This window comes from Mitosporidium daphniae (assembly GCF_000760515.2).
Source record: "Mitosporidium daphniae strain UGP3 chromosome Unknown contig-12, whole genome shotgun sequence".
Lineage (NCBI taxonomy): Eukaryota > Fungi > Microsporidia > Mitosporidium > Mitosporidium daphniae.
In genome coordinates, this window is record NW_013546700.1 from 46,387 (window position 1) to 72,831 (window position 26,445).

At 43.8% G+C, this 26,445-nt stretch overlaps 18 protein-coding genes across 18 annotated transcripts; 9 read left to right on the forward strand and 9 right to left on the reverse strand.

Moving 5' to 3' along the window:
• Nucleotides 1-56: 56 nt before the first annotated feature.
• On the reverse strand, nt 57-2,284 carry DI09_12p280 (uncharacterized protein; the record flags this gene model as incomplete). The annotated part of the gene is made up of 2 exons (XM_013383833.1): nt 57-1,575; nt 1,824-2,284. 2 exons carry the CDS (start codon nt 2,282-2,284, stop codon nt 57-59), a joined length of 1,980 nt encoding a protein of 659 aa, XP_013239287.1.
• A 57-nt stretch (nt 2,285-2,341) lies between these two features.
• DI09_12p290 (uncharacterized protein) lies at nt 2,342-2,822 on the forward strand (the record flags this gene model as incomplete). The annotated part of the gene is made up of 2 exons (XM_013383834.1): nt 2,342-2,435; nt 2,482-2,822. 2 exons carry the CDS (start codon nt 2,342-2,344, stop codon nt 2,820-2,822), a joined length of 435 nt encoding a protein of 144 aa, XP_013239288.1.
• A 706-nt stretch (nt 2,823-3,528) lies between these two features.
• On the forward strand, nt 3,529-3,987 carry DI09_12p300 (uncharacterized protein; the record flags this gene model as incomplete). The annotated part of the gene is made up of 1 exon (XM_013383835.1): nt 3,529-3,987. The coding sequence occupies one exon, from the start codon at nt 3,529-3,531 to the stop codon at nt 3,985-3,987; it is 459 nt and encodes a 152-aa protein (XP_013239289.1).
• A 246-nt stretch (nt 3,988-4,233) lies between these two features.
• Nucleotides 4,234-4,651, reverse strand: DI09_12p310 (uncharacterized protein; the record flags this gene model as incomplete). The annotated part of the gene is made up of 2 exons (XM_013383836.1): nt 4,234-4,422; nt 4,619-4,651. The coding sequence occupies 2 exons, from the start codon at nt 4,649-4,651 to the stop codon at nt 4,234-4,236; spliced, it is 222 nt and encodes a 73-aa protein (XP_013239290.1).
• A 117-nt stretch (nt 4,652-4,768) lies between these two features.
• DI09_12p320 (uncharacterized protein) lies at nt 4,769-5,226 on the forward strand (the record flags this gene model as incomplete). Its single annotated transcript, XM_013383837.1, has 2 exons — nt 4,769-4,873; nt 5,032-5,226. The coding sequence occupies 2 exons, from the start codon at nt 4,769-4,771 to the stop codon at nt 5,224-5,226; spliced, it is 300 nt and encodes a 99-aa protein (XP_013239291.1).
• A 115-nt stretch (nt 5,227-5,341) lies between these two features.
• Nucleotides 5,342-6,441, forward strand: DI09_12p330 (uncharacterized protein; the record flags this gene model as incomplete). Its single annotated transcript, XM_013383838.1, has 2 exons — nt 5,342-5,609; nt 5,660-6,441. The coding sequence occupies 2 exons, from the start codon at nt 5,342-5,344 to the stop codon at nt 6,439-6,441; spliced, it is 1,050 nt and encodes a 349-aa protein (XP_013239292.1).
• Nucleotides 6,442-6,454: 13 nt separating this feature from the next.
• On the forward strand, nt 6,455-6,850 carry DI09_12p340 (uncharacterized protein; the record flags this gene model as incomplete). The annotated part of the gene is made up of 1 exon (XM_013383839.1): nt 6,455-6,850. The coding sequence occupies one exon, from the start codon at nt 6,455-6,457 to the stop codon at nt 6,848-6,850; it is 396 nt and encodes a 131-aa protein (XP_013239293.1).
• A 19-nt stretch (nt 6,851-6,869) lies between these two features.
• DI09_12p350 (putative vacuolar protein sorting-associated protein 1) lies at nt 6,870-7,076 on the forward strand (the record flags this gene model as incomplete). Its single annotated transcript, XM_013383840.1, has 1 exon — nt 6,870-7,076. One exon carries the CDS (start codon nt 6,870-6,872, stop codon nt 7,074-7,076), a length of 207 nt encoding a protein of 68 aa, XP_013239294.1.
• Nucleotides 7,077-7,135: 59 nt separating this feature from the next.
• Nucleotides 7,136-7,918, forward strand: DI09_12p360 (uncharacterized protein; the record flags this gene model as incomplete). The annotated part of the gene is made up of 1 exon (XM_013383841.1): nt 7,136-7,918. The coding sequence occupies one exon, from the start codon at nt 7,136-7,138 to the stop codon at nt 7,916-7,918; it is 783 nt and encodes a 260-aa protein (XP_013239295.1).
• A 153-nt stretch (nt 7,919-8,071) lies between these two features.
• DI09_12p370 (uncharacterized protein) lies at nt 8,072-8,593 on the reverse strand (the record flags this gene model as incomplete). The annotated part of the gene is made up of 3 exons (XM_013383842.1): nt 8,072-8,238; nt 8,349-8,476; nt 8,538-8,593. The coding sequence occupies 3 exons, from the start codon at nt 8,591-8,593 to the stop codon at nt 8,072-8,074; spliced, it is 351 nt and encodes a 116-aa protein (XP_013239296.1).
• A 1,049-nt stretch (nt 8,594-9,642) lies between these two features.
• DI09_12p380 (uncharacterized protein) lies at nt 9,643-10,284 on the reverse strand (the record flags this gene model as incomplete). The annotated part of the gene is made up of 1 exon (XM_013383843.1): nt 9,643-10,284. One exon carries the CDS (start codon nt 10,282-10,284, stop codon nt 9,643-9,645), a length of 642 nt encoding a protein of 213 aa, XP_013239297.1.
• Nucleotides 10,285-10,375: 91 nt separating this feature from the next.
• DI09_12p390 (putative cysteine desulfurase Nfs1) lies at nt 10,376-11,731 on the forward strand (the record flags this gene model as incomplete). Its single annotated transcript, XM_013383844.1, has 1 exon — nt 10,376-11,731. One exon carries the CDS (start codon nt 10,376-10,378, stop codon nt 11,729-11,731), a length of 1,356 nt encoding a protein of 451 aa, XP_013239298.1.
• A 157-nt stretch (nt 11,732-11,888) lies between these two features.
• DI09_12p400 (putative eukaryotic translation initiation factor 5B) lies at nt 11,889-15,064 on the reverse strand (the record flags this gene model as incomplete). Its single annotated transcript, XM_013383845.1, has 3 exons — nt 11,889-12,428; nt 12,521-14,442; nt 14,500-15,064. 3 exons carry the CDS (start codon nt 15,062-15,064, stop codon nt 11,889-11,891), a joined length of 3,027 nt encoding a protein of 1,008 aa, XP_013239299.1.
• Nucleotides 15,065-15,173: 109 nt separating this feature from the next.
• DI09_12p410 (uncharacterized protein) lies at nt 15,174-18,786 on the reverse strand (the record flags this gene model as incomplete). Its single annotated transcript, XM_013383846.1, has 6 exons — nt 15,174-15,980; nt 16,021-17,769; nt 17,982-18,053; nt 18,113-18,221; nt 18,269-18,666; nt 18,745-18,786. The coding sequence occupies 6 exons, from the start codon at nt 18,784-18,786 to the stop codon at nt 15,174-15,176; spliced, it is 3,177 nt and encodes a 1,058-aa protein (XP_013239300.1).
• Nucleotides 18,787-18,857: 71 nt separating this feature from the next.
• Nucleotides 18,858-20,462, reverse strand: DI09_12p420 (uncharacterized protein; the record flags this gene model as incomplete). The annotated part of the gene is made up of 5 exons (XM_013383847.1): nt 18,858-19,293; nt 19,318-19,376; nt 19,416-20,060; nt 20,134-20,368; nt 20,434-20,462. The coding sequence occupies 5 exons, from the start codon at nt 20,460-20,462 to the stop codon at nt 18,858-18,860; spliced, it is 1,404 nt and encodes a 467-aa protein (XP_013239301.1).
• An 88-nt stretch (nt 20,463-20,550) lies between these two features.
• DI09_12p430 (uncharacterized protein) lies at nt 20,551-22,711 on the reverse strand (the record flags this gene model as incomplete). Its single annotated transcript, XM_013383848.1, has 2 exons — nt 20,551-22,374; nt 22,403-22,711. The coding sequence occupies 2 exons, from the start codon at nt 22,709-22,711 to the stop codon at nt 20,551-20,553; spliced, it is 2,133 nt and encodes a 710-aa protein (XP_013239302.1).
• Nucleotides 22,712-22,980: 269 nt separating this feature from the next.
• On the reverse strand, nt 22,981-23,738 carry DI09_12p440 (ADP-ribosylation factor-like protein 1; the record flags this gene model as incomplete). Its single annotated transcript, XM_013383849.1, is given in 6 exon segments — nt 22,981-23,184; nt 23,210-23,431; nt 23,449-23,516; nt 23,546-23,573; nt 23,600-23,709; nt 23,735-23,738. The coding sequence occupies 6 exon segments, from the start codon at nt 23,736-23,738 to the stop codon at nt 22,981-22,983; spliced, it is 636 nt and encodes a 211-aa protein (XP_013239303.1).
• Nucleotides 23,739-23,798: 60 nt separating this feature from the next.
• DI09_12p450 (uncharacterized protein) lies at nt 23,799-24,404 on the forward strand (the record flags this gene model as incomplete). The annotated part of the gene is made up of 1 exon (XM_013383850.1): nt 23,799-24,404. The coding sequence occupies one exon, from the start codon at nt 23,799-23,801 to the stop codon at nt 24,402-24,404; it is 606 nt and encodes a 201-aa protein (XP_013239304.1).
• Nucleotides 24,405-26,445: the final 2,041 nt, after the last annotated feature.

Genomic DNA, 26,445 nt, shown 5'->3' on the forward strand with positions numbered 1-26,445 from the left:
TATTACTGGCTGCTAACACCTTCACTGTTGGGAATGATGTAGTGGGCAAGAGGCGCTCAGCCCTCTGGGGTCTTTGCATCAGTTTCAGGAGTGATCCCGTTTTGATATCCATCGCTTGTGTGTTCCTTCTCAATATCTTTAACATCGCCCCCATTGACATGATTGTCACCAGTTTCAGGAGGAAAGACACTAGCCTCTGGGGAGCTAGAGCAGTTATTTCCTTCATAGTGCGTAGCATTCTCACTGTACACAGCACCCGCGGTAGACGGTACTGCATTTGGGCTCGTCATATCGTTGTCCTGCTCGAGAGCAGGAAGTGGAATGTTCGCAGCGCTCATTGCAGACAGAGCAGCGGTGTGAGCCATTGTCATTTCCACTCCTGCCGAAAGATAATAGTCAAGATAATACTTCAAAATGGCTTGCAGCTGCTCCTGGGTATATACTGGCTGGGGATCGGCCTGGTCAAAGTGCTGTTGATACTTTGATGAGGCATAAGGTGTTGTCGTAGTCGGGAGCAATGTGTAAGTGGTCCCTGAAGTGTCTAGCTGTGCACTGCTAGAGACTTTGTCGTGAATTAACGCTTGTGCGTAGGCAACGCCTTCAGGAGGCCCCGTGATGGTGATTTCGCGGTTTGGCCTGCCATCCGAGACGGGTGGGTCCACCGTAATCCTGCAGCGCGTCTCTGCCATCATCCACTTGAAGTATTCGCCCTTCTTTCCGATGACCATGCCTACAACCTCATCAGGCATCACCAGTGAGATTGTAATCTTGCCAATCTCTGCGGAGTTGCCAGCGCTTAAGAGTGGCGTTCGGCCTTCCAATACATCTTCTAGCATTTGTTTCGCAATCAGAATAGCCTCGTCGGTACCGGATACCGCAATGAAGCGCTCAGTTGAAAAGTCGGGCGTCATAGATGCATCAGGCGCGATATATATCCGCGCTTCACTTCGATCCTGAATATCTTTGATGGTCTCACCGCCCCTTCCAATGATCAGTCCGACCTTATTGTTGGGGATGAATAGATGCTCCATCGGCAGTATGGTTCCTTTTTCGTCCCGATGGATTGGAACTTGCAGTGAAACGCCATTTGGCAGCTGCACAGGGACAACAGAGCCTGGTGGCATTGGCGGCGGGGCAGCTCCGGCTGCAATCACCATGGGCGGGCCCTCGTTGATCTTCTCCAGCACGAGACGCTTGCAATGGCCAACGTCGTCCGGAAGTCCCGTGACGAAAACCTTTCGCTCTGGCATGTCGGCAGGATTGGCCGCAGTCAGGGGAGAAAACGTTATCTTGCAATCGCTCATCCGCTCAAGCCTTTTGAGGGTTTCTCCATTCTTTCCAATGATCAGCCCCACCTTGAAGCCGGGGACGACAAATTCAATTGTTGTCTTGAGGGCCCTGGGGGCAACACACACATTTACGGCGCCATCGGAAGACAGTACCTGACCAGAAGCCAATGCAGCCTTTGCCAGTGCAATTGCTGGATCCGAGAATCCGGGTCTTTTTGAGGAAGAAAATTCTTCACCCTCGCCATCGCCCTCCGCTGGCCGTTTATTGACTGGATCTATAATGAGCCTAAATTTTGCTGCTACCAATTGCCGATGATTGAGGCAAGCCTTTCCCTGTCAGTTTTGACGCGATTTCTCGCGCGCGTTTGAGTGCTTCAGTGAAATGCGCAGGTGTTGCGGCATTAGCGCTTTCCGACATACTTAAAATTTTGAATTTACGAAGTTTTAATTAGAGATGGCCACTATGTAATTAAAATTTAATTGATTTTTAATATCGTCGCCGTGTTATCTGGAGACTAGTGTTGCTTTTCAGACGCCTTAAGATGATTTTGGAGAATCTCCAACACTGGCCGCCTATCGGCCGGCCGGATTGCACCGCAAGCATGGACGAACCAGATGAAGGAAACGGTGAGACCAATGGTCAGGACTAGAAGCACCAAAATATGTATGTTGAATTCCACAAATAGTAACAGGGAAAAGAGCAACACACAAAGAAGGATAAAAACGACTATCACAAATATGTAGACGGTGTTGTTTATTCCAGGGTTGAGAACCGTTTCAAAGATGTCCAAAATTGGCTGCATAAATATAACGGCCGCTGCAGTAAATGCCGTAAATTTTATAAAATTCCACGTAAATTTTCGATTTTTCAATATCACCACTTTGGTTTCAGACTGCTGAGCCATGACATTACCGCATTGGTCAACTCCGTATATGTGCCGAATCCTCTCTCTGCCCTTTTCTCGCTTTCCATTATTTTTAAGATCTGCAATCATTCTTCTTATGTTCAAACTCGATTATTTTCTGATTAAACAATACACAAACTACCCCAGATGTGGTTCATCTCTGCTAGCGTTGAGAAGATTCTTCAGCATGTTGGCATATGTGTTCACAGGCTCCTCGAAAATCCACAGAATCATATTTCTTGTAAATAATAACAAAACTGGTATAGTTTAAGTCTAATTCAACGTAGATCTTCCGGTGGGAAGCCTGTTGTTTGCGCTTGAATTTTCGCTTGAGCATTCGGTATCATTCAAGTGGCCCAAGAAAACATTCGATTCGTCTGCGCCAGCGGCGCTTTCAAATAAAAATGAATTGGGTGCATCCGCGTCATCTTTAGATGATCCAAAATCTCCTTCGGCTTCTCTAGATGGCCTTACGCCAAATGTATCGTCTCTGAAGACCGAGATTCTTCGTCAAAAAGAACTAAACTCTCAACAAAAATATAGACCAGAATGTATGGATGTTGGTCACCTGAAGGCTGAAATATCGCCTCAAGCTGGGCTTGGTTTTATTAAAGTCACTGATTGGTAGATTTCTTGGGGTCTCTCATTACAACAATGATCGATGTGATGGAGAGGAAATTTGAAATCCTTTTGTCAACAGAACCTGAAAAGCCGGCAACAGACTCCCTCTGGAATTCTTATTTTCCAAATGAAAAAGAAAAATCCTGGACACATCTTGGCTTCCAGAGAAATGAATCGCCATTAACAGATTTTAGGGGGACGAAATCATTGGGACTTCATCAGTTAATGTAGGACATCTCCTCTCAAGGATCACAAATAGGTTCTTTGGGTCTGCCTATGCTTCTGATGCGAAAAGGCTGCTACTTGAGGCAAATGGGAACAATCCGCAAACCGTCAAGTACTGAGAAAATTTTATTTTTAGCTATCCGTTTGCCCTCGTTGGTATTACCATATCGCAACTCATTGTCCATATCAAGAAGGAGAGGTTGTGCAGAGAATGGCTCTATTCAACCCTGCTTAGAAATCAAGAACTTTCGCCCTTTGATGCTCTGTATGCTGAATGTTTTAAGAAATTTCATAAATTCTGGCTTCCCGGCGAAGGGAGAAAAAAAGATTTGATGCAATTTAGCACCCTGTTTTCGCAGTTTACAAGTTTGTTTCTATTGAAATTTAATTGAAATCACTAAAATTTATCTTTCACATTACAAAGCTCAGAAAATTTAACCTTAAATGGACGTACAATTAATTTAGAAAATTCGTCGATTTGAACGTCCATGTCATTGAAATCTTCTACAGGGGCATCCCGGCACCCGCTTTCTCAGGCACTCGACGAGGCGTATTATAGAGGCGCCCTTGACGGACTGCTTGCCTTTTTTGCAGCAACTGGCTTCTCTATTTTGGGACATCGGTATGTCCCATTTTATCGAGGATTTAATCTGCCAGCAAAAGGAATCTTCGTCACTAGCATTGCGGTATCCACATCTGTGATCCAGGCAGAAAGATATATGGAAAAGGCATATAAACGGTTTCAACAAACATCTGATAAAGATACGGAGGCAGATAAAACTTTCCGCCTTTCGGATCAGAATTTAAGTGGAGGCAAGGGAATCCAGAACGAAAAAGGCTTGGAGAGCACCCCACATGATGCTAGCTCGCCTTATAACCAAGCTCTTGGGTTCATTCTTTCAAGAGAATCTCTTGGTAACGCTCATATCCATTTTATCCGAAAATAGTGATGCTGACATTCGGGTCCTTTCTCGGAATGGGCCTATGGCTAAATAGGAAGAAGGAGCCCTTTACAAACGCCTTTTGCCATATGCGATTGTTTTCTCAAGGACTAGCTCTTGCTGCGATCGTCGGGCCTGCAGCATACCTTTCGGTTACCTCTAGGAAAAAAAAAGAGGATTCCCGATTTATTGTCAATAGTAAATAATGAGCGCTCGATTTCTGCGACACAGCCGTTGAAAACGCTAGGCCATTCAATTTTCAATAGTCTGCGTCGAATTTTTTTGGTCGGCCTTTAATGGGATTTCCCCCAATGATTGGTTAAGCTGCTCCTTCGATGGACACTTTGGCAAAGCTAAACCCACCATGGCGGCAGTTTTGACAAGATGCTCATGATCCATGGTATCCTTTGGAATGTTTACAACACATTCCTCATACAGCGTCTAAAAATTAATAGACAGTTTCAATACCAAAAACTTGATTCTGCTTTCTAAATATGGAAGAAAGTGGGGAATCGATTTTGGTGAACGGTCTAAGGGGTGAAAGTTGGATTTAAGACATACCAAGAAAAGTCAGAAAATTATTACAAGTTTGCACACGATGCTGGTCTTTCACCTAAGATGACACAGCGGCACTTACATGGCCATAGAGCAGCTGTGCAACTCGTTTCATGGTGGGGGAAATCACAGGACGGAGGAATCGGAAAATTAAATTTACAAAATTAAAATTTACTTTCCCATCCGCAACACATCATCATCACCTCCTCCATTACTACCAACTTGACCATCCATGTCTGTCTCAAATATGGATCAACTTGTCAAGGTCATCAATAAGCTGCAAGATGTATTTGCCTCTCTTTCCATGCCAAATGCAATTGAACTCCCACAGATTGTTGTAATTGGAAGGTGATGAGGAAGTTTATTTCTTATTTTAGTCAGAGCAGCGGCAAAAGCAGCGTGCTGGAAAATATTGTAGGCCGTGATTTTCTGCCCAGAGGACAGGGAATTGTCACTCGTCGCCCTCTTGTATATATTGATTGCGGTTATCTTTAGATTCTGCAACTGATAAAAACAGGTGCCGACTCCGGAATATCGTCCCCAGGTGCGAGCTCGACCGACGAATGGGGCGTCTTCAATCACATTCCCGATAAAAAGCTTTTCAATTTTGATGAAATTCGCGATGAAATTATTACAGAGACTGATGCCAAAACCGGCGGAAACAAGTCAAAAGGTAGTGCGGCGTCATAAATTTAGGCGTTTCTGACATTCCCATAAATTTGAAAATCTTCTCCCCAAATGTGCTTACACTGACGCTTGTGGACCTCCCTGGTCTGACAAAGGTAAGCTTCATCCGATTTAACACATGCAGGTTCCTATTGGAGGCCAGCCCCATGATATTGAACGGCAAATCAGAGACATGGTGATAAAATACATCCGCAGCCCCAAGGCGATCATCCTAGCAGTAACCGCTGCAAATACGGATTTGGCAAACTCAGATGGCTTGAAACTGGCGCGGGAGGTCGACCCGGAAGGCACGCGAACTATCGGCGTCCTCACAAAGGTTGACCTTATGGATCCCGGGACGGATGTCGTTGATATTCTTGCTGGGCGAGTAATCCCACTGCAAATGGGTATGTGCACATTGCTTTACTTGTAGGATATGTGGCGGTCATCAACAGAGGACAAAAGGACATTGATGGGAAAAAAACGATCATCTCTGCCTTGGATAATGAGAGAAGATTTTTTGAAAGCCACCCTGCATATCAGGCTAAAAGCGCATACTGTGGAACGCCCTTTTTGGCGAAGAAGCTCAATTTAGTGCTAATTAATCACATTCGCAACACCCTTCCAGACATCAAGAGAGGGCTTTCATCGTCCATTTTGAAGTTTGAAACGGAGCTCTCGTCACTTGGCGACGGCTCTGAATTGGGTCAGGCGACCATTCTTTCTGTGATAACCGAGTTTTGCGATGAGTACCGCTCAATGTTGGATGGCTCCTCCTCAGACGCCATCTCCACCGAGCTGGTCGGCGGTGCCAGGATTGGCTTTATTTTTCACGAGATTTTTGCAAATGCTATTCGCTCGATGGATCCATTCGATCAGATCAAAGATCAAGACATTCGAACGCTGCTTTACAATTCCACTGGGTCCTCGCCCTCTCTCTTTGTGCCATTTAACGGATTTGGATCGCTTATTAAAGGATTGATCAAGCGATTAGATGACCCTGCATCAAGATGCATTGCACTTGTATATGAAGAGCTCTCAAAGATACTTTTGCAGTTGCTCCAGAAGCCGATTTTTAAGAGATTTCCAAACTTGAGGGAAAAATTCCACAACTCCGTCATGTCGGGCCTAAAAAAGTGTGCAGATCCGACAACAAAGTTTGTGGGCGGCTTGATCCTTGCAGAGTCCTCGTATATTAATACAGTACATCCAGACTTTCTCAGTGGCCACAAGGTATGAAATGTTGCGCCTCATGATTCAGGCAAACGCAATTATTGGCGAGCGCCTTGCCGCCGCGCAAAACCAAGCATCGGGACCAAAAGCCCTATCTCAACCTGCACCTATGGATTCACGCCGTTCTGCCTCTGGCCCCCAGCCACCAGCAACGGGAGCCTCGCCGGCCATTGGCCCTGTTTCTTCTTCCAGCACTGCAGCCGGAATTGGTGTCGCCAATTCACTCGACTCCGACTCATACTTTGGCTCCTTCTTGCAAAAGAAGGGACCGAAAAAACCGGGGATCCTAGAAGCTCCGCCGGCAGTTCTCAAGCCCACCGGCTCGCTTTCTGAGCGCGAGTATATTGAGATCGAGGTGATCAGTGAGTTTAGCATTTCTTATGGCCATAGAACTGCTCCTTATTTCTTACTTTAATATTGTAAAACGGAACGTCATGGATTTGGTGCCAAAATCAATCATGCTTCACCTTGTCAATTCTTCGATGGATGAAATGCAGCGGACCCTTCTCAATGACTTGTACAAGATGGACCAGTCTGAAGACTTGTTGAAAGAACCCGAGCATATTGTTAAGCGTCGCCGTGAAGTCAAGCGAATGATTGAAGCGCTCAATAAGGCGGACGATATCCTGTCGTCTGTTTAATGATCATCGTGGTGGAGCGTCGTTTTATAAACTTTCAAATTTAATTTTTGCTTTGGATAATGGATGGTTCGGTTAGAGAAAAAGTCGAGTTCTTTGTCCGGGAAAAGATGCAGCATAATGATCCATCCCACGATTGGTTGCATGTTGAGCGCGTCAGGAGCAGAGCTCTTGCGCTTGCCAACAGACTAAATGGGATACTGCTTGCGGGCAATTGGAGGGCAGATCAAATTTTATCTCCCAATTATTTGGCTTTGCTCCCCGTAGTTGGTGAGGGAGGATTCCCTGTAAACATTAACTTGACCATAGTTGAGCTTTCAGCTCTTCTTCATGACGTAGCTGACCCAAAGTACTATTCTGGTTCCTTGGATCAATCGCAATCCATGATCAGGGACGTCCTTTCACCCCAAGTTTGTATGGAGGAGCAGGAAAAAATTCTCTTCATCATTAACGGCATTTCATTTAGGAAAGAGTTGGAAAGTCCCAACACGTTTTCTGATCTGCTAAATTTACATGATCTTCCGTTGGCCCTTGCCTTTGCATGCGTGCAGGATGCAGATCGTCTAGATGCATTGGGCGCAATTGGAATTGCTCGTTGCTTTGCATATGGATCCATTTTTGGAACGCCGTTTTACTCTTCTGAGCAGCCAAAGGAGTTGATCACCTTTGAGGAATACGTGGGAAAAGACACAAACAGCTCGTCCATCAACCACTTTCACGAAAAGCTGCTAAAGCTACACAGCTTGGTCAAAACAGCCCCCGGCTTTGTTGCTGCAAAAGAGCGAACAGAAACGATGAAGTTTTTCGTGCAAAAATTTTCCTCCGAAATCTCAAGCAATGAGTAAGAAATCTTTATGTGTAAGCACGCAAGCTAGCTGTCCGCACTGAACATGGTGTTTAATAAATACACGCGCAACAAATAATTTGTGCACTTGGAAGGTATTCGCATGGTACCGATGCTTTTAAGCCAATCGGAGGAAGAGGCCATCAGATTTTGTCTAATGTTTTGGTGGCTTGTACCCGTCAACGGCGATGTTGCGAGTGGCTGCCGGGATTTTTGCAACCATACCTTCAATGGATGGGTCAAGCTTAACCTGACAGCCCAGTCTCGAGGTTTCAGTAAGCCCAAATGCCAAGTCCAACATGTCGTTCTCCTCGTCAGAGGCTTCAGGGAGCACATCATAAGTCCGTTTGTCCAAAATCACATGGCATGTGGAGCAAGCAAGAGAGCCATCGCAAGCACCTAGTATCAAAATGGGCGGAAAGTCTGCGTACCTTCAAGTTCGACGTCGTTTTCATGGGCAAGGGAGAGCAGAGTTTGGCCTGCGTTTCCCTGAACGGCAACTTCCCTTGCTGGTGCACCAGTAACTCGATCCAGAGGAATTATAAAAGTGGCACGGATCCTACACTGTTACGAGAGCGAAACCACACACGGTGACGAAAATCTTCTAAGCGCAAGCAGACCAACAACAGCGTTCATAAAGTTTTCGAGTAAAATTTATTTCCAAATCGCTGTGCATATTATTTGTCAACAACGAGGGGAAAAGCAAGACGATCCCAGCACGCTGCAAAAAGCAATCCCACAAAAAAGCCGGTGAAAACTTGGTACAAATAATGGTATTCAAGATATATCCTTGAAAGCGCGACAAGAGGCACAAGGCCAGTCAGCACAGTGGCGTCTAAGATTGCTATAAGCGTCGGGGTTTTCCTCCTTTTGGAATAAAGTCGCCTCAGGCACATGTATGCAAAAAACGTGATAAACTGCGTATGGCTTGATGGATTTCCAAAATCAAAGCCGTGCCTGTCTGAGGCCAATGGACGCTCGCCCTTTAGCAGGTCCTTCAGAAGCACGGCCAAAAACTCGCAGAACACCTGCCCAAGCAGAATATAACAAAGCCAGCGCAGAAATACGTACGGGTTATTTTCATACCAAATCCAGACAACGACAGTGTGTGGCGGCGATACTTTATTGGCGCTCTCCGTTGAATACAAAATGTAGATGTAAATTGAATACAGAACCACCATCGCGCCAATGAAGAAGAGAATAAAGGTCGGCAGGGCGCTAATCCAGGCCAGCAGATAACCGAGGCGATCGGAATTTTCAAACGTCACGTAAAGCATGGAGAGCGGAACGCGCATCAAGAAAAATATAAATTTAAACGTGCAATGCCGGCCACTTAAAAATACCGATGTCACTGTCCCTCCTCTTCAACACACAAAATATCGTATTGGCTGCGATTCACCACTCGCACTGGGGCTACCAAGTGATGAACTAGAAAAGCCATGAGCCGTTCTCCATGCACTTGAGGTCATTGTCTCATCTCACAAGCCAATTGCAGTGTCCAATTTTCACTACAGATGCATGTGTGAAAATTTGCAATCAAATGATATGTCGTATTGGAGCTTCCGCTTTATTTGTGTGTATTGGATGTCTGTTGGGCGAGACATCCACATGTCGCCTGTGTTTTCCCCACATGCCATTTTTATTTCGGAGCTTTATACCATGTAGTACGGAATCGAAATCAATTGGGCAAGGGAAAAATCAAAATTAAGGTCAAAGAGAGTGTGTTTATAAACCGCTGATTTCACAGGTGCCGCCTCCAACATTTGAAAATTCATCTTCTGAATCGTTATTCAGAAACAAGGCCAGATCGTCCTCGTTCTTATGGTACATGTGAGAGTATAATAAGATGGAACCCATCATCAGGACAGCACCTAATGATGAAAGGAGGGCAGCATCGCCCCCAATGCTGGTCGAGACAAGAAACCAAAAGAGAGGAACGACTAGTGAGAGAATAATCAGGGCCAGTGATAATATCTGTGCACCAAGCCAAATTTCCCAGTTCCTTTCAGATATATTGTCCAACGGCGTGAACAGCAGGCAAAGAGTCCCCAGACCAGGGATCATGACTGTTTTTGTGGAGGATGTGATCGAAGCGCATCTATCATTTCCGGAAGAAATATACTCTTCTTCTTGGTCCTCGTCCTCGGCCTCTTCTTCTTCCTCTTCCTTTTTCAAGTCCTCTTTCATAAGAATATACCCTATCCGACCAGGAAACGGGATTGAGATGCTCAACAATGCCACAATCATCATTGTCCAGTCCCCACTTCTAGATGCTGCAATGAGAATACAGATGAAGCCAGCAGCCAGCATAAAGGAAAGCGAAATGAGCCCCAACACGCGGACCTTTTCGGCCATAAGCGGGTGCATTGGCAGTAAAATTAAAATGGGCTGAAGAATTGAATTTAAAATTTAAAATCAGAAAATCTAAATCCAGCATTTTAGGATTGAACTTGCCACGATGCCACCCATCCTCATCCCAAGGCTTCGTTTTCTTCGCGTGCTGTATGCACGTCGACACCAGTCTTCGCTTCCTTCTTTTGGATTTGAGTTAAAGCGCCCAACATGCAATGATGACCGTCCAATTTACTTTGACGTGCAGGCCACTACAAACATCGACCCGCGCGTTCTTGATGCCATGCTTCCGTGGATGACTTACGGATTCGGAAATCCGCACTCCAGAACACACGCATATGGCTGGGAAACCGAGGCTGCTGTAGAAGAAGCAAGAACATCTGTGGCCTCGCTCATTGGGGCAAGCACGCCGTCAGAAATCATTTTCACTTCCGGAGCTACCGAGTCTGTAAACATGGCCATCAGAGGTATTGTGCGCTTTTATGGCAGCACTACGCAAGTTCCACACATCATCACTTCGGTCGTTGAGCACAAGTGTGTGCTAGATACATGCCGATTTCTGGAAGAGGCCGGGGAAGCCACAATCACTTACCTTCCCGTCAACAAACAAGGCATAGTCGATGTTGAGAGTGTGAAAGGCGCTCTACGGCCAGAAACCCGTCTCATCTCCATCATGGCTATTAATAACGAAATTGGGTCTATTCAGCCGATCACGGAAATCGGGCGTGTCGCTCGATCTCATGGTGCCTTTTTCCATTGCGATGCCGCTCAAGCCGTTGGAAAGATCCCGATTGATGTTGAAAAGTCATTTATCGATTTACTTTCCATTTCCGGGCACAAAATCTACGGACCCAAAGGTGTAGGAGCTCTTTTTATCCGACGTCGTCCCCGTGTTCGTTTGACACCGCTATTCACGGGTGGGAGCCAGGAGCGGTCATTGAGATCCGGTACCATACCCGCGCCTCTTGTTATCGGCCTTGGGGCTGCGTTTCGTGTCGCTGCTCAGGAGATGGATGCCGATATAAAACACATCGATCACCTTTCCAACCGCCTCATCCGCGGTCTGTTTGACCAACTTCCGATGATCGAGCGCAATGGTGCAGTTTCTTCAGATGGGACTTCAAATGCTTCCCTTTATCCAGGATGTGTCAACATTTCCTTCAGCTGTGTCGAGGGCGAATCTTTGCTGATGGCACTTAAAGATGTTGCGTGTTCATCAGGCTCTGCTTGCACCTCGGCTTCGCTGGAGCCCTCTTATGTGCTTCGAGCCCTCGGCACTGAAGAAGACATGGCCCATTCCTCCATCCGCTTCGGAATTGGGCGCTTCACCACCAGGGATGAGGTAGATGCTGTCACCCAACGAACAGTGCGTCATGTGCGGCGGTTGCGGGAAATCTCCCCACTCTGGGAAATGATACAACAAGGCATTGATCTCCGTAAGATCCAATGGACTGGGCATTAATCGATTGCTGCTCCTTCAAATAACCTCCCGTCTGGATAGAGTAAAAATACACTAAATTATCCCCATTTAATTTACGAGCCCCAAAGTGGCTGGGAAGTCGTTGTAACGCCTATGTTGATCACTTTATTGCTAAGAGATCGTCAGGTCCTTCCCGGTCTCATTGGATTCCAAAAAGCCCTTTGAGGCGGCGTATCAGCTGCCAGTCTTCTGCAGTCATCTCTTCGCGGAAACTCGTTTTGAGAATATCGATGGACGTCCGCGAAATGGCTGATAGCAGCTCGTCGTTCTCGGAAAAGTGGCGCCCAACCATTCGCGGAATCTCGTATGAAGCCTGCTCGATCTTGATGGCAACTGAAGAGCCTCCCCGCCGGATTTTGTCCACAGGACGATGATTGAGCTCGATCGAAGTAACGCGGCCAATCGATAGAGGCTTTCCTTCTCCTTGATGTATGACCAGGGGTGTTCCAATGCGCAAAACACCTTCTGTTACTTGAACACCTAAAATGATCGGGGAGCGTTTGTTGAAGACACATCCAGGGACTATCTTGAGAACACAAGGAAAAACAGCTTGTGGCGCCAGGTCTCGTTTACGCTGCTCGACCAACACCGAGCGGTGTGCCTTGAAGGTATCAAGTAAGTGGTAGATAATGTCTGCCGAAAATATCTTAATTCCAAGGTCTTCCGCAAGCTCCTGTGCCTATAAAAGTTAGGAATAGCGTGATATGGAGAAAATTTCTAATTAAAGAGAAGCAGAAAGGAGCAATACAAAAGCATTCAAATATCAAGCACAGGCCTCACCTCGCGGTCTACGCGAACGTCAAACGCCAACACGGCAGCATAATCTCGAGCCTCCGGGTTGCCAGCCGTGGTCCATCGCTCCAAATTGGCAGCCGTGGTTAGAATGTCACGCTTGTAAATTGTGCCAATCGACGCCGTAGCGACAGGGACGTCATTTGCCGCAAGAAAAGTCAATAACGCTTCAAGGGATCCTAGCGTGGAGGCCTGCACACTGACACCGGCAGCACCACTACGGCAGCGATCGGCAGCACTAGAAAGAGCTGCCTTAATTCCCAAAACCTCTCTCATCTCCTCATCAACCAGCCGCATTGCAACAGTAGCGGCGTCGTCGTCACCTTCGTCAGCATCACTTTTAGTTACTCGAACGAGACGGGAACCGGCAACTGCTGCCTCTAAATTCAGTCCAACTATCCGGACTCCCATGCATGCTCGAACGGTTGTATGATGCAGGTAACGAAGCGTCTTTACCCTACTTTCTTTCATGGGCTCTGGGGTCAATAGTGACCGCACCTGGCTTAGAATGGGTCCAGAAAGGCCAGCAACAGCAAACTGGTCACCCTCTGCTAACGTTCCTTGTGTCAGAATGACATCGATGACGTGCCCAAGGCCCTCCACGCTCTTCACTTCCAATACAAAAGCTGAAAATCGATTTTCATCAAAAACAAGCGCAGCCCCCAGGCGCTCCTGCGTTAGCATTACAACTGTCCGCAGCAAGTCAGGAATCCCCTCGCCTGTAAGGGCAGAGATAGGGATCAATGAAATCGTGGAGCGTGGATTCGTATTTTCTTGATGCAGCTCTGCATTGAGACCTGCTTGTGAGGCAAAAGCAAGCTTTGTGCGATCAAGTCTGTCACGAAACTCAGCAACGGTGGATGGTTTCTGAGCAGCCTCAATCTCACTCCAGCTACGGGCACCGGGCACTGGAGACCAGCCATAGAGCCTATCAATCTTGTTCAGTGCTACTACAAACGGTGTCCGCCTACGACGCAATAACTCAATGGATTCTAATGTTTGCGGTTCCAGCCCGTGCATGATATCAACTACTAGCACAGCGAGATGGCACAAAGAGGATCCACGGTCACGAAGATTGGCAAATGAGGCATGGCCCGGGGTATCAATCACAACGAGTCCAGGGATTTTCACGTGTAGCCCTTCATTCTCGCTGCCGGTTATTAACATTTTAGCGATGATGGCCTCGCGGGGAAAGAACGTGGCCCCGATTTGTTGAGTAATACCTCCAGCCTCATTCTCCTGGACGCTTGTCTCGCGAAGCTTATCCAACAGCTTTGTTTTTCCGGTGTCGACGTGGCCAAGAACACAAATAATTGGAGACATAAGGTCCTGCTCTACTGGAGCTACAGATATAAGTTGCTCATTGTTTCCAGAATTGTCGATTGGCATTGAGGTCTTGACAGTGAGTGAAGGTACGTGCGACTTGTGATCAGCTGGCGCTCTTCTCATAGTTGCTGGGATGTTCATCGATGCATTAGCTGAAGTTGAAATCTGTGGCTGATTGGCGACCCATGCATCTTTGCAATTAAGAGCGGTAAGCCCAGTAATAAGAGAATCATTGGAATCATCGTCCTTGTCTTCAAGGGCATCTTCCCAAGAGTCGAGAATTTCCTCATTTGAAGAGCCCGAATCTGTGGATATGGTGCCTTTATCTGAAACACAATCGGTCGTGGATAACTTTGATGTGTGAGCAGAAGAAATTTGAGAACAAGCATAGCTCGATTTAGAGGACGCCTTTTTCTTGGTGTAAACCAACTTTTTCCTTTCAGGAGCAGGAGCAGGATCTTGCGAGGGATTATCGAGATTATGGTGGTTAATGGATTGTTGCTGTAAAATCGTAATCTTCTCTTTGTCTATTTTAAGACGTTCGCGCTCGGCCTTGGTACCCTCTTTTTTTAGGGCTTGTTGGCGAGCCTAGAAAAGAAAAAACTTGCGTACCTTTCGTCGATCCCGCTTACGCTGGCGCTCAGCTTCTTCAGCCAACCTCTTCTCCTCAGCCTCTCGCTGAGCATCCATTTCTTTTTGCCGCTCTTCCTCCTCAAGCTTCTTTAACTCTTCCTCTTGGGCTTTCATTGCCTCCTGCATTCGCTTAATAGCAAGGATGGCCGTATTTTGGGGCTTTTTCTTGCTTGAGGAAGGCTCTAATTTTTTTTCCTCCTCGTCTTTCTTTGAAGACGACTTTTTCGGGGCCATTGTATTGGTTTCTTGAATAATTTCGAGTTCCGAAGATCCTTTCTTTGTATCGATGCTCTTTTTAGAACTATTTGCCTTCTTTGTTGCGCTGGATTCCTTCTTTGTCGCGCTGGATTCTTTCGTCTCGCTCCTCTTTTTGGAATCACCTGACAGCTTCGTCTGATTTGTACTGGTATTCTGATCCTCTGCTAGAATTTTGCGTTTTGATATTCCATCTATCTTTTCTAGGGGTTCTTCCTTTTGAGGTTTTTTATTTTTCTTCCCTTTTGAAGAGGATGAGCAAACTTGGGCCTCATATTCATTCCAGTACTGCTCCAAATCGGGGTCCATTCGTAAGTAAAAATTTAATTTAAATGCAAATAAATTAAGTGGGCTTTATGGGAATAATTCGGATTTTGGCAGCCTTCAAATTTGCCATTCATATTTTGAGAATTTAAAGTCATTGTGCAGCATCGTGATCAGATGTGCCCTTGATATGCATATTTTCGGAGCTTCTTTGCTGGCCAAGATTCCGATTCACATTTTCGTCTGGAGGTTCTCGCCTAGCAAATTTGTTGTAGACAGCAAATAAATGGGCTACTTTGTTAACCGTCGTTATGATTTTATGTTCATCAAAAGAGCTAGCCTCACCTTGCCATACAAATTGAGATATGATCTGTGCATTACATACACGTTGAATTGCTTTGTCAGATATCAAAGTCGGCTTGATAGCCTCATTAATGGGGGTCAAGATTTTTTCAAGCGAGTCAGAATCAAACTGATCAGGTGTGAAAGAAAGAAAAAGTAGTAAAGCCGATATGATGCTTTCATGGGGCGATAAAACACTCGCTCTAGCTGCCAATTGCTGAATTACTACATTGAGTGACTTGGAATAAGATGTTGAGAAAACAACAAGGGCATAGCAGAGAGTTGAAATTATTGATTTTGCGCTCTGTTGGATCACAATTAACTTTGCAAATTTCTTTGCCCAATCATCTGCAATATTAGTCTTCTGTAGTAATATGTCAACAAGGGACGGTAAAATCCAGGGATACCTTTCACCTGTTTTGTTTTGGAGAATAGCAAGCAACTTTAAATATAGCCATGATGCGCAAATGGTAAGATCGTTATTTTTCTGGCAAGTAACAATGCTGGATATAAGTTGAAGATACTGATCAACACGTTGTCGTCGCTGTAATGACCGATTGCTATCTAAAACATCTTCCCTTAATAGATAGGTGATAGCATAAAAGAGAAATTTCATGTGCTTAATTAAGATCTACCGAGGAAAGAGAACCGAATATTACCTTTATCGAGGATTGCTCTAGTTGGAGTGACGGAAAGATTGGAGATGTCAGAACCTTTTTCAGGTAATAAAATGTTCCATCTAAAAGCTCCTCTATTGCTGCATTGTCGAGAATCGTAATTCGGCTTCTCAGGAGCGCCGAAAGGATCTCTATTGATATGATGTGATCTGTCGATCGTATTAGTGTCGTATCGACAAATACAGGATCTTTTTCCTCTGCAGCGAAACGAGTAAGAGACCAACTAATGGCACTGCCTAAGGTATCCTGGAAAAATTTAAAGGAGGGGGAAATGTTTTTAGCGTTCATATATGACAACAAAACTCTTATACATTTTGAAGAGAGGTCCGGAGATCGAGAAATCTCGGTGCCAAGAAAGCCTGATATATTCTCCACAACCCATCGATGGATCTCTTRATCAGCGGCAGCAGAAAACGACGAAAAATCACAATAATAGTAGAAGGATGCGAAAATAAAGTGGAAGCGTGAGACATCATCAAGATCTTTGTGGTTATCTATTGAACACAGTTTGTGTTTTCGGCTTGCAGCTAGAGAATGCCTTTGCTTTATAAAGGCAAAGCCAAGAGGCGGATATCGTTTAAGTAGCCAACGACACTGAGTGTCATCCAATGACTGCAAAAATTGGCAAACTTTTCCTTCAGAGCAATAAAAAGAGTGTCCATTTTGCAAAGAAAGAATATTTTTTAAAAGCTTCTTGCTAGCTGGTGTACTCAAACAGCCGGGAAAAGTTGCCGAGATTTCGGACAATTGCGCGAAAATATCCGCCCCAAAATCAACATTTAAGTAATTGTCAAACAAGGCTTCCATGAGCGATGAAAGAGACTTTTCATCATTTCGGATAAAATCTGGTGCCAAACCAATCGAATATTTAACAAATGTGTCCTTTTCTGGACACTTTTTCGATAAAGAAGCATGGAAAAGTAAATTTTCACCATCATGGAGGGTATCATGATCAGACTTTAGCTTTATAAAGGCACACTTTATGGATTGAATCCATTGATGAAAAAGAACTTTCATCCTCAAGTATCTAACAAAAGACGAACAGGCTCGAGGTGAATTGGAAAGATCGGACGAGGATGAAATTAAATGCTTGGCAACAAGAGTCAGAATTGTTATGTCATTGCCCTTGCTTGACTTTAAGAGCGAAGGAAACAAAGAGCTTTCAATGAAAGAAATGTATGAAAGACGAAGCGGCAGTGGTGAAGAAATGCTGCATAGCAAAAAAAGCTCATCTATAATTTTACTGGTTCTTTCAGCGATATTAGAATCAGCATCCATTGACATAAGTAGTTGATGGTTAACAATTGCACACAAAAATAGGATTGCCGAGTTTCTGACGCTTTCTTTAACGTCGCGCATACGCTCAATTGCTGCATCAACAACTTCAACAAGTTCGTCTGCATTTTGGCCCTTCAAATGGGATGAAAAAAAAGCAAGTCTTTCCAAAGTGAACGACCTAACCCTTTCTTCTGGATCAAGCATCTTTTCAATAAGTCCCTGTGTTGTTGCGGCGGAAAGCGCACAAAGAGACGGCATAGATCGAGGCAGATGTGGATTTTGTGCTTCACGAGAAAGCACAAGCTCAATCCATGCCATTCGAATAGAAATTGACGGGTCGTTTCGAAGCTCAAATATTGAAGCCTCAAATTGCGCATTCAAAAGACACCTGTGGGTCTTCAAAATGTCACCGAAAAATTTCGTCATTTGTAGCCTGACGAGAACATCGGTATGCTATTATTAGTAATCACAGCTATTTGGAAATACACTTAAAAACGACGAAAAAACATCCCAAGACATTGCCAATACATGGGGAGCATGTCGGATAACATTGGCGATCACTTGCTGGCATGTCTTGATCTCTGGATCTCGCAACTCTTTTCTCGTCATTTGGTCAAACTTGGACGAAAAATACTAGCAAATATAGAGCGGTTCTGAACGTTTACCTGCGACATAAATGGCTGAAGGTGGAAAGAACATTGATGTAGAAGACGAAGCACAAGTTTGGAAGATGGAGACTAAAAATGGTAACACATGATCGTACTATAACATCGGATCTACAATGGCTTGCATCGACCCCTATTGGAGCCAAAAGAGCATGAATGGACTCTGGAAATAACACGTCAGATTCTTCGATGATGGACTGCAGGTATTCCATTAGCAATCTGATAACGGCATCGGAAACCCTATCAGGTAAAAAAGAGTAAAATCCCTTGGAGCCAAAGCATAACACAGATCAAAAGTCGCATTGATCAAAACAACAGAGTCTGCTGCTTCAAGGATCAAAACGCCGGACCGAACTAGTACAATGCCCTCCAGCAGCTTATGAGAATATGAAAATAAAGAATCATCTTCATTTGAGAGCCTCTTCCATATCTTGTGGAACGCCAAGAAGACTTGCTGATCGTAATTTCGGGTGTAAAATACCTTTAATTCATCAGGAGAATACGGAGATTCAGGCGCGGCCAGTCGAAGGGCATTTGAAATACAAAGCAAGCAAAGGGCCAATATAAATTCGTTTTCATTGTGAACGAACTGAAAGTCATTGCCTATCAAAGCGGATGCCACACACTTGATAATCTCTATGGACAGTTTATCCTGATCGATAGAAGAAAGAGCAGAATGCAGCGTCTATATTGATTAAAGCATAAACATCCAAAAATAATACTTCAAACGACTTTACGATCGACGAGTTTGATAAATTCTTACAATCGAGCATTTGCGCGCATTGCGTGATGACAAGCCGAGCATCTTGCGCCATTGTGCACCGACAGGCCAAAGAAGGGGTTAAATTTTATTTAAGTTTACAAATATTTGAGAATTCATTCGTCATCCTCATCTTCATTGCCATTGTTAGGGAGGCGGTTAGAAAAATTTGGCCTTTTAGGAATAAAGAGGCTCTCCGGGGTGTCTTCGTCTCCATTTTCTTCGTCAGAATAGTTGGGGTCAACACTTTCATGTCGGGTTCGCTTTGAAACAGGGGGTTCTGGAGGCTTCCTTTCCTCAACCGTGCTTATATCGTTTGGTTTTCCCGTCAGGCGTAGCAATTTCCACTCGGTTTCTCCCAACGGGTACCATTGCCTAGCCAAGCTCCTTCGAAAAGATGGATCCTGGTTCCTGCGGGCCTTCCTGAAATGGATGTCTAGATGGTGGTCAAACAGCATCCTGTGGCTGGAATCATCCCCCCATCTCAGTCCACACACGTGACATTGTAAAGGGAGTTTCTCGTAGAGGAAAGAAAAGAAATCAGCAGTGATGCTATGGTAAATCAATTGGATTTACCTTTGAATGCCGGAAAACGAAAGATCCACCCTAACAGGCGGTGATCGGTAAAAAAAGAGCTCTAACATAAAATCAATATGCTTACCTGCCGGGCTTACTTGGTCACTTGAAGAAGTTTGCAAAAAATCTTTCAGTTCTTCCAATAAATCTAATGGATTTCCCGATGTAAAAGTAACAGGCTCGTTTAAAGCATGACCAGGACGAGAAATAGCAGAAGATTGGGTGGGCTGAACAAAAGGTTGCGCTAGATGAGGTGCCTGGCTCCTAGGTTGAAGATGGGGCGGCGTCTGGCCAGATTGATGAGCAGAAGACATCTGGCCGATGAATTGGTTGATTGGATAATGGGTCCCAAATGGATGCTGATGATAAGGTGAGGTTGGAAAATGAAAAGGATATCCCACTTGAGGATATGCGGGAATCGAGTTTCTTGATAGATGTGGTTGCTGTTGTTGCATCCATACATTCGATTGAGACTTACCATGATCATTTCCAGCATCGGTGCCGATGCTAGAGGCATGCGAAGAAGAGGGGATGGGATTGGTATTCCCGAAAATTGCGGCCTCTATTTCTTTAATGGTGGAGTGCGGAAACACATTATGCCATGTCTGAAGTACGCGCAAAAAATCCCTTTGGTCGTTTGGATTTGAATGATCGAATTTTAGCGATAAAAATACGGTGGAAAATGCATATGCTATTTTACTTGTAAATAGTGGAACATAATCGGCCACTGGTAGGGGAAGGTTCTTACATATAGAATCTATAAGATATAACGCCGATAGTTTATGATTAGTCTGGAGATTAAAATTCCATTGTTACCTTTAAAAAATAGTCCAATACAGCGGCTGCAACAGGCTTCGAATTAGAGGAACGGGAATATTCGTGAGCTAAGATGGTAAGACCATTTATTATTGGTTTGGAATTAAAAGTAAGGTCCCGAAGTGCCCTCGAATATTCTAAATATGCATGATTTGACTTTAGTGAAGTGTCTTCGAGGATATCGGCATTACCGGGAACAGCATCTGGAACGTCAGAGGGATGCATAGTGTCTGGTCTTGGTTCAAAAAAATAAATTTAAATTCGTTTGAAATGAAACCAATGTTGAAAACCAATATTTACAAAATGGGAGGGGGGGGGCACCATGCCATTGAAAGTTATTCTGCACGGGTGCGGCAAATTAAATATTTAAATCACTAGCTTGACACGCAAAAATGCACGATTTATTAATATGCAGAACTAAAGGGCAAAAAGCGATTCTTTGGATCGAAGTTGCTTCATTTGGAGTAGCATCGATAATGCTGCATCGACGGAGCAGACTCTGTCCTTGCCCTCGGTTGTTGCCTTTCTAACATTAACCGAATTAGAATCCTGCTCAGACTGCCCAACAACAAAGACATAATTAAAGTGTGAGGTTTCCGCATTGCGAATCTTCTTGTTTAAAGTGACGTCACTTGTATCAACTTCTGCGTGTACGCCCTCACATACAAACTGCTGGCAGATGCGCGCTGCATATTCAAAAGTTGCTGCCGAAACGGGCACAATCATAACCTGACGAGGGGAAAGCCAAAATGGCCACTTTCCTGCATAATTTTCCGTTAAAATGGCAATCATGCGTTCAAGAGATCCCAAAATTGCCCTGTGTATGATCACTGGCCGTTCGTGCATTGAGCTTTCATCATGCGATGCTGATCTGAAGGATAGATCAAATCTCTGCGGGAGCTGAAAATCGAGTTGAATGGTAGCACATTGGTGGCGGCGACGTTGAGCGTCTGTAAGAGTGATATCGATTTTGGGGCCATAAAACGCTCCATCTCCAGGATTAAGTTCAAATGACTTTCCTGACAACCGAAGTGCATCTTCAAGCTGCTTTTCAGCGGCGTTCCATGTGTCAATTTCACCTAAAAACTTTTCTGGCCTCGTGGAAAGCTTTAGTGAGTATGTAAAACCAAGAATTGAGTAAATGGCATCAAGAAACGCAATACATCCCTGAATTTCGTCTGAAATTTGATCTGCTCGACAAAATATATGAGCATCGTCTTGTTGAAAGCGACGGACCCTAGTAAGTCCAGTCAAAGCCCCGGAAAGCTCATTACGGTGCAGGACCCCAAAATCAGCCAAACGCAGCGGGAGCTCGCGATAAGATCTTTCACGATGGGCGAACATAAGACAATGCCCGGGGCAATTCATAGGCTTCAAAGCATATACTTCTTTTTCAATTTCAAACGAAAACATATTTTCTTGATAATTTTCCCAATGCCCAGATGTCTTCCAGAGATTGACATTGAAAATATTGGGAGAGATAACCTCAAGGAATCCACGTTTTCTGTACTCTTCTCTCATCAATTCGACGAGAGAAGTATATATTCGCGCTCCATAGGGAAGAAAAAAGCACGAACCAGGAGAAAGCTCATGAAAGAAAAAAAGCTGGTGGTCTTTTCCAAGACGACGATGATCTCTACGTTCAGCTTCCTGCTTAAATTTAACATACTCCTTTAGAAGCTTGACATCTGGAAAAGATATTCCATAGATTCTTTGCAAAGAATCCTTGTTGGCATCTCCCAAGAAGTAAGAAGATGAATTTTTGGTTACTTCAAAGGCCTTTATTAGACCGGTGTGTGGAACATGTGGCCCCATACACAAGTCAATAAGATCCCCGCAACGGTAAACGGTAGAAAATGACCCGTCCGCGATTTTCTCGCGTATAAAGTGGATCTTATAAGGATTATAAGAAAACATCTTTAAAAGATCGTCTTTAGACATTTCCAGCCTCTCAAAAGGCTGCTTTTCCTTGATGAACTTTGTTGCAAGTTCTATCAACTGGGGGAAATCAGAGGGATTAACGGTCTGGCCCTCTGGAAGTTTCATATCATAGTGAAAGCCATCTTCCGTTGGAGGGCCATGGCAGAGCAAACAATTATACTTATACTCACAGGCTTCACCTAACACATGAGCAGAGGAATGCCAAAAGACAGACTGGCCTTGCTCCGAGTTAAAGTCAAAAAACTCAATGGAGCAATCACACTCCAATTGTCTTGTAATATCAAAAAGTTGCCCATTTACCTAAATTAAGTATAGGATTATGCAATACCTTGGCAACTATAAAAGTGTCGGCGACTTTGTTTCCAAAAGCAAGTTTGGCAATATCCAAAGGAGTAGTGATCAGAGACTCCCCTTCAAAGCTTCTGGCGTCAGCGAGAGAAATCTTAATCGAAGCAGATTTTTTTTCAGATAACTTTTTGAGATGTTCAGCCTTTAAATGATCAAAAAGATCGATTCTTGGCTTGATGAAGGATGGCATCGTCTTGGAAGGATCGCCAAGATTCTGGATCTGTTCTTCATGGTGAGATGAAAATACAGACATAGTTGACAGTGCGGACGAAACAGCTTGGACTTGCATGACTTTTAAATTCCTAATACTATTCAAAATGAATGGAGACAATAGTGGTGATGATGATATTTGATTTCGTAAACTAAAAGGCCAACTTTTACACCAGGGAGTTATGAACTTGAAATGAGTAATTTTACCCAAGTGTATAAATATAAAAGTACAATTCAATTCAATTCAAGTTAATTCAATTCAAGTTAAATTTAGCAAGTAAAAGCAACTTTATATACAGTGTACCAAGCTGAAAACATTAATAGCCAGTGCTTGAAATGCGCAACATTTCATAGAAGCTCCTCCCCGCCACCATCATGCGAACTTGACCCTTTTGGCTTCTGAACAGCTGTCACTAGCCAATCAAGGCCTTCAAATAGACCTTGCCCTTGAATTGCAGAGGCGTTAAAAACTGCATATAATCTTTCTCGAACAGCGGAAAGTCCAAGAGCCTTTGTTAGCTCCTGAGAATTCAAGGCTCCTGGAAGGTCCTGCTAATTATCTCAGGTTTTTACATACTTGCTTGTTTGCAAGGACCAGAAGAGCACATCCTTTCAAGTCCTCCTCTTCAAGCACAAGAGCTAACTCTGCTTTCGATATAGATACGCGGTCAACATCAGCCGCGTCCACTACATAAATAATTGCATCCGTTTCTGAAAAATAGCACTTCCAATATGGTCTATAGGTGAATTTTAGAACCATGCTCATGCCTGATTGTGGATTGTCCCCCCAAATCCCATACTAAGCAATAGTTAAACCTTGGGATGTTGGTTACCTTGGAACTTTAGATTTTTATACGAAAGAGTCTCCATGTTAAATCCAATCGCTATAGTTATATAAAAGATAGCCTTATACTCGGAATGGTAGACAGGATTTCACCCAACTACAATAATAACATAGAACAGTTACCTGAAGCTTGTACAGAATAGTTGTTTTGCCTGCACCATCGAGACCGAGAATCAAAACCCTAAACTCCCGTTCTCCCCAAATCGAACTAAAGAGTCTGGAAAAAAGGATCCCTTGGCATAACAATTTCAGTAATACCCATGGAAATCGTATGATGGAAAGGAAAATTATCAAATGAAGGATTTTAATTTTATTTATTAAGATGTCTTTAAAGTTATCTTACAATTGTCATCGATTTCTTACACAACCCTCCAGTGCAAATGTATCGACGCGCGCATTAAACCAATCTTTACAGCCATTACATACCCTTAACCTTGCCCATCGTTTTGAGAGCTCCAGTTGGACCATCGAAAGAAAGGATGCCCAGGGACATCGACTGAAACCTTTGCCATTTATTGGCAAAAATGGGCTCTCCTTCATCAACGGCTATCGCCAATCTCTATTTGCTAAACTTTCTTCGCTCGGAATCGATGAAAACATAGCGCCATCTTTCGTTTCAAAGTCTCTAATGTCCCCTGTTGAACAAACTAATATAACTTTGGGATGTTGGTTTTCACTTCTGGCGGCCAAAAATAATATCCTATCTGAGTGTCATAAATTCCAATACATTTCCCAGGCTTTAAATATAGAATTGTTTCTATCCTCTTTAATGCAGTCAAGATGTTCTAATCTTGAACCTATGGGTATGCCTTCTGCTGCAGATCTACATGAATCTCCAAATACGATCCAAGAAAAGATAACGACATCTATTGGGCGGTCTTTTGGTAGCATGGAGGAGTTTAAAAAAATGGTAGCTCATTTATCATAACATTAGTTTGAAAATGTTGGGCTAGCTTTCTTTGGTGGATCAGGATGGCTATGGTTAGTAGAGAATAGAGAAGGCCAATTAAAAATCATTATAACCCTTCAAGCCGGTATTCGATTTCACGGCTTCTAATCATTTAGGAACGCCGTTTTTATTTGACCATCATGATAATGCGTCGTTGAAACATCCGCTACAATGGCCAATTCTTGGTGTATCCTTATGGGAGCATGCATACTTACCTACCCATTCCTTTAACAGGGCAGGATATTTGAATTCTTTTTGGAACGCAGTAGATTGGAACGAAGTTTCCCATCGATTTGGTGGATGCTTCCTCGAAAAATGGAAATTGTGAGACCGTATTTTTATTTCAAGTTGGCTACTTGCAGCTCAATAAATTTTGCATACCCTCCATTGAGGGAATGAAGCAGTTCCAGCTCAACTTTAGCACCAGAGTGCAGCATAGAGTACAAGATTTCGCTTTTGATCAGAAAGATGCCTTACATCATCGAATACTCTGATACGGAAAACGAAAACTCGAGCAACATTAAAAGCTTTTTATAATCTCTTTTTGAAAGAGACATAAACATGTAGTCAAGGTTGTCTAGCTCTTTTGAAATTTCTTGAGCTTSATTGATGGATAAACCTAGAAGCTGAATAGAGCTGATCACGCTAGAATCGGACTCGTAACTAAGATTCTTCTATTAATGGCGATATCAAACCCTAGAACCATATTTGTAAACATAATATATGTCCATCCCATATGGATCGCAATCAAAAAGACCAAATATCGGAATATTTGGATATTTTAAGGATAAAAGCCTTAAAAACTGCCTAGTCGATACGCAAGGATACCCTTTTCCTGTAATGGCCACAAAGTTCCCCACAGATCGTTTAATAACAGAACTGCAATCAACAATGCTTCTAAAAACAGATTCTTTTTCAATCAATAAAACAAAACAGACATTTTTCAAGTAAAAGTTTGCAATGCAACTGACTGTTGGGATAAAGAGCGGCTGAGAATCACACTTCAAATCGGTGTTATTACGCAAAGTAAAGTGGAGATCGCCAAAAACAAGCCCCTTCGGGCTACTGATCTATTTGACAAGATCGCACCAGAGACTTACAATGTGAAGATCTTCCCTTGAAACGCCCAGGCTACATGCAATGTCGTCAATTGCATCATAAGCCATACTCGGTCTCTCAAATAGAGGCACATTTCTATAGAACACGTCTCTTGGAAGGTCAAAGAAAAGACAAACCTTTTTGTCGCAAACTGGCTGTTCTCTATCAATTCGACTRCAATAACGAGAATCTGGATAATGGCCACTAAAAGATAAAACCAAGCCAATACAATAATGTTTCATTTGATTTTTGGGACCGTAGCATACCCTCTTATAGATAGGAGGCTTCAAAAGAGTAAATTTGCGACCGGTAAAATCAAATCTAGTGCTGACTTGGACTGATTATCTACATTAACGAACGTTTCCTGTCTGTTAAGATTAAAGGCAAAGGGATGCATCCATTTAGCATGGCATATTCAACATGCCTTAACATAGCCAAGAGGTTATCATAGACGCTAAATAAGGGGAAAGCACATACTTCAAATGCTCTGCTTTATTCATCTGCTTTAGAAAAAATTGGAAATTCATCATGCATTTTCCGCTGAAGTATCTCAWCATTTTCACAAGTTGAAGCTATTTTTAGGGTAAGAGTGATGACTTTTGGTAAATTTTGAATGCAAAACATATTGGCGGTCGGTGGTCAAGYCAAGTGTCGCTGTTGTCTGGTCATTTTATCTTTATTGTAATGTGTGCCTGTCCACAGTTATAGTTACCGCGATAAGGTTAGGGGGTTCGTCTCCTTCATCACTGGGGGATCCAGCAATATGACTCGCATTAACAGAATCGATGATGAAGAAAAGCGGCATGCATCATGTCCCATGTCTTGGGTGTCTGTTGTTGCCTATATTTTGTAAAGAAACACTCTCTGAAAAGGCGAAAATTCATGCTCTATTGTTAAAAAAGCTGTGGCTGACATTTATGCT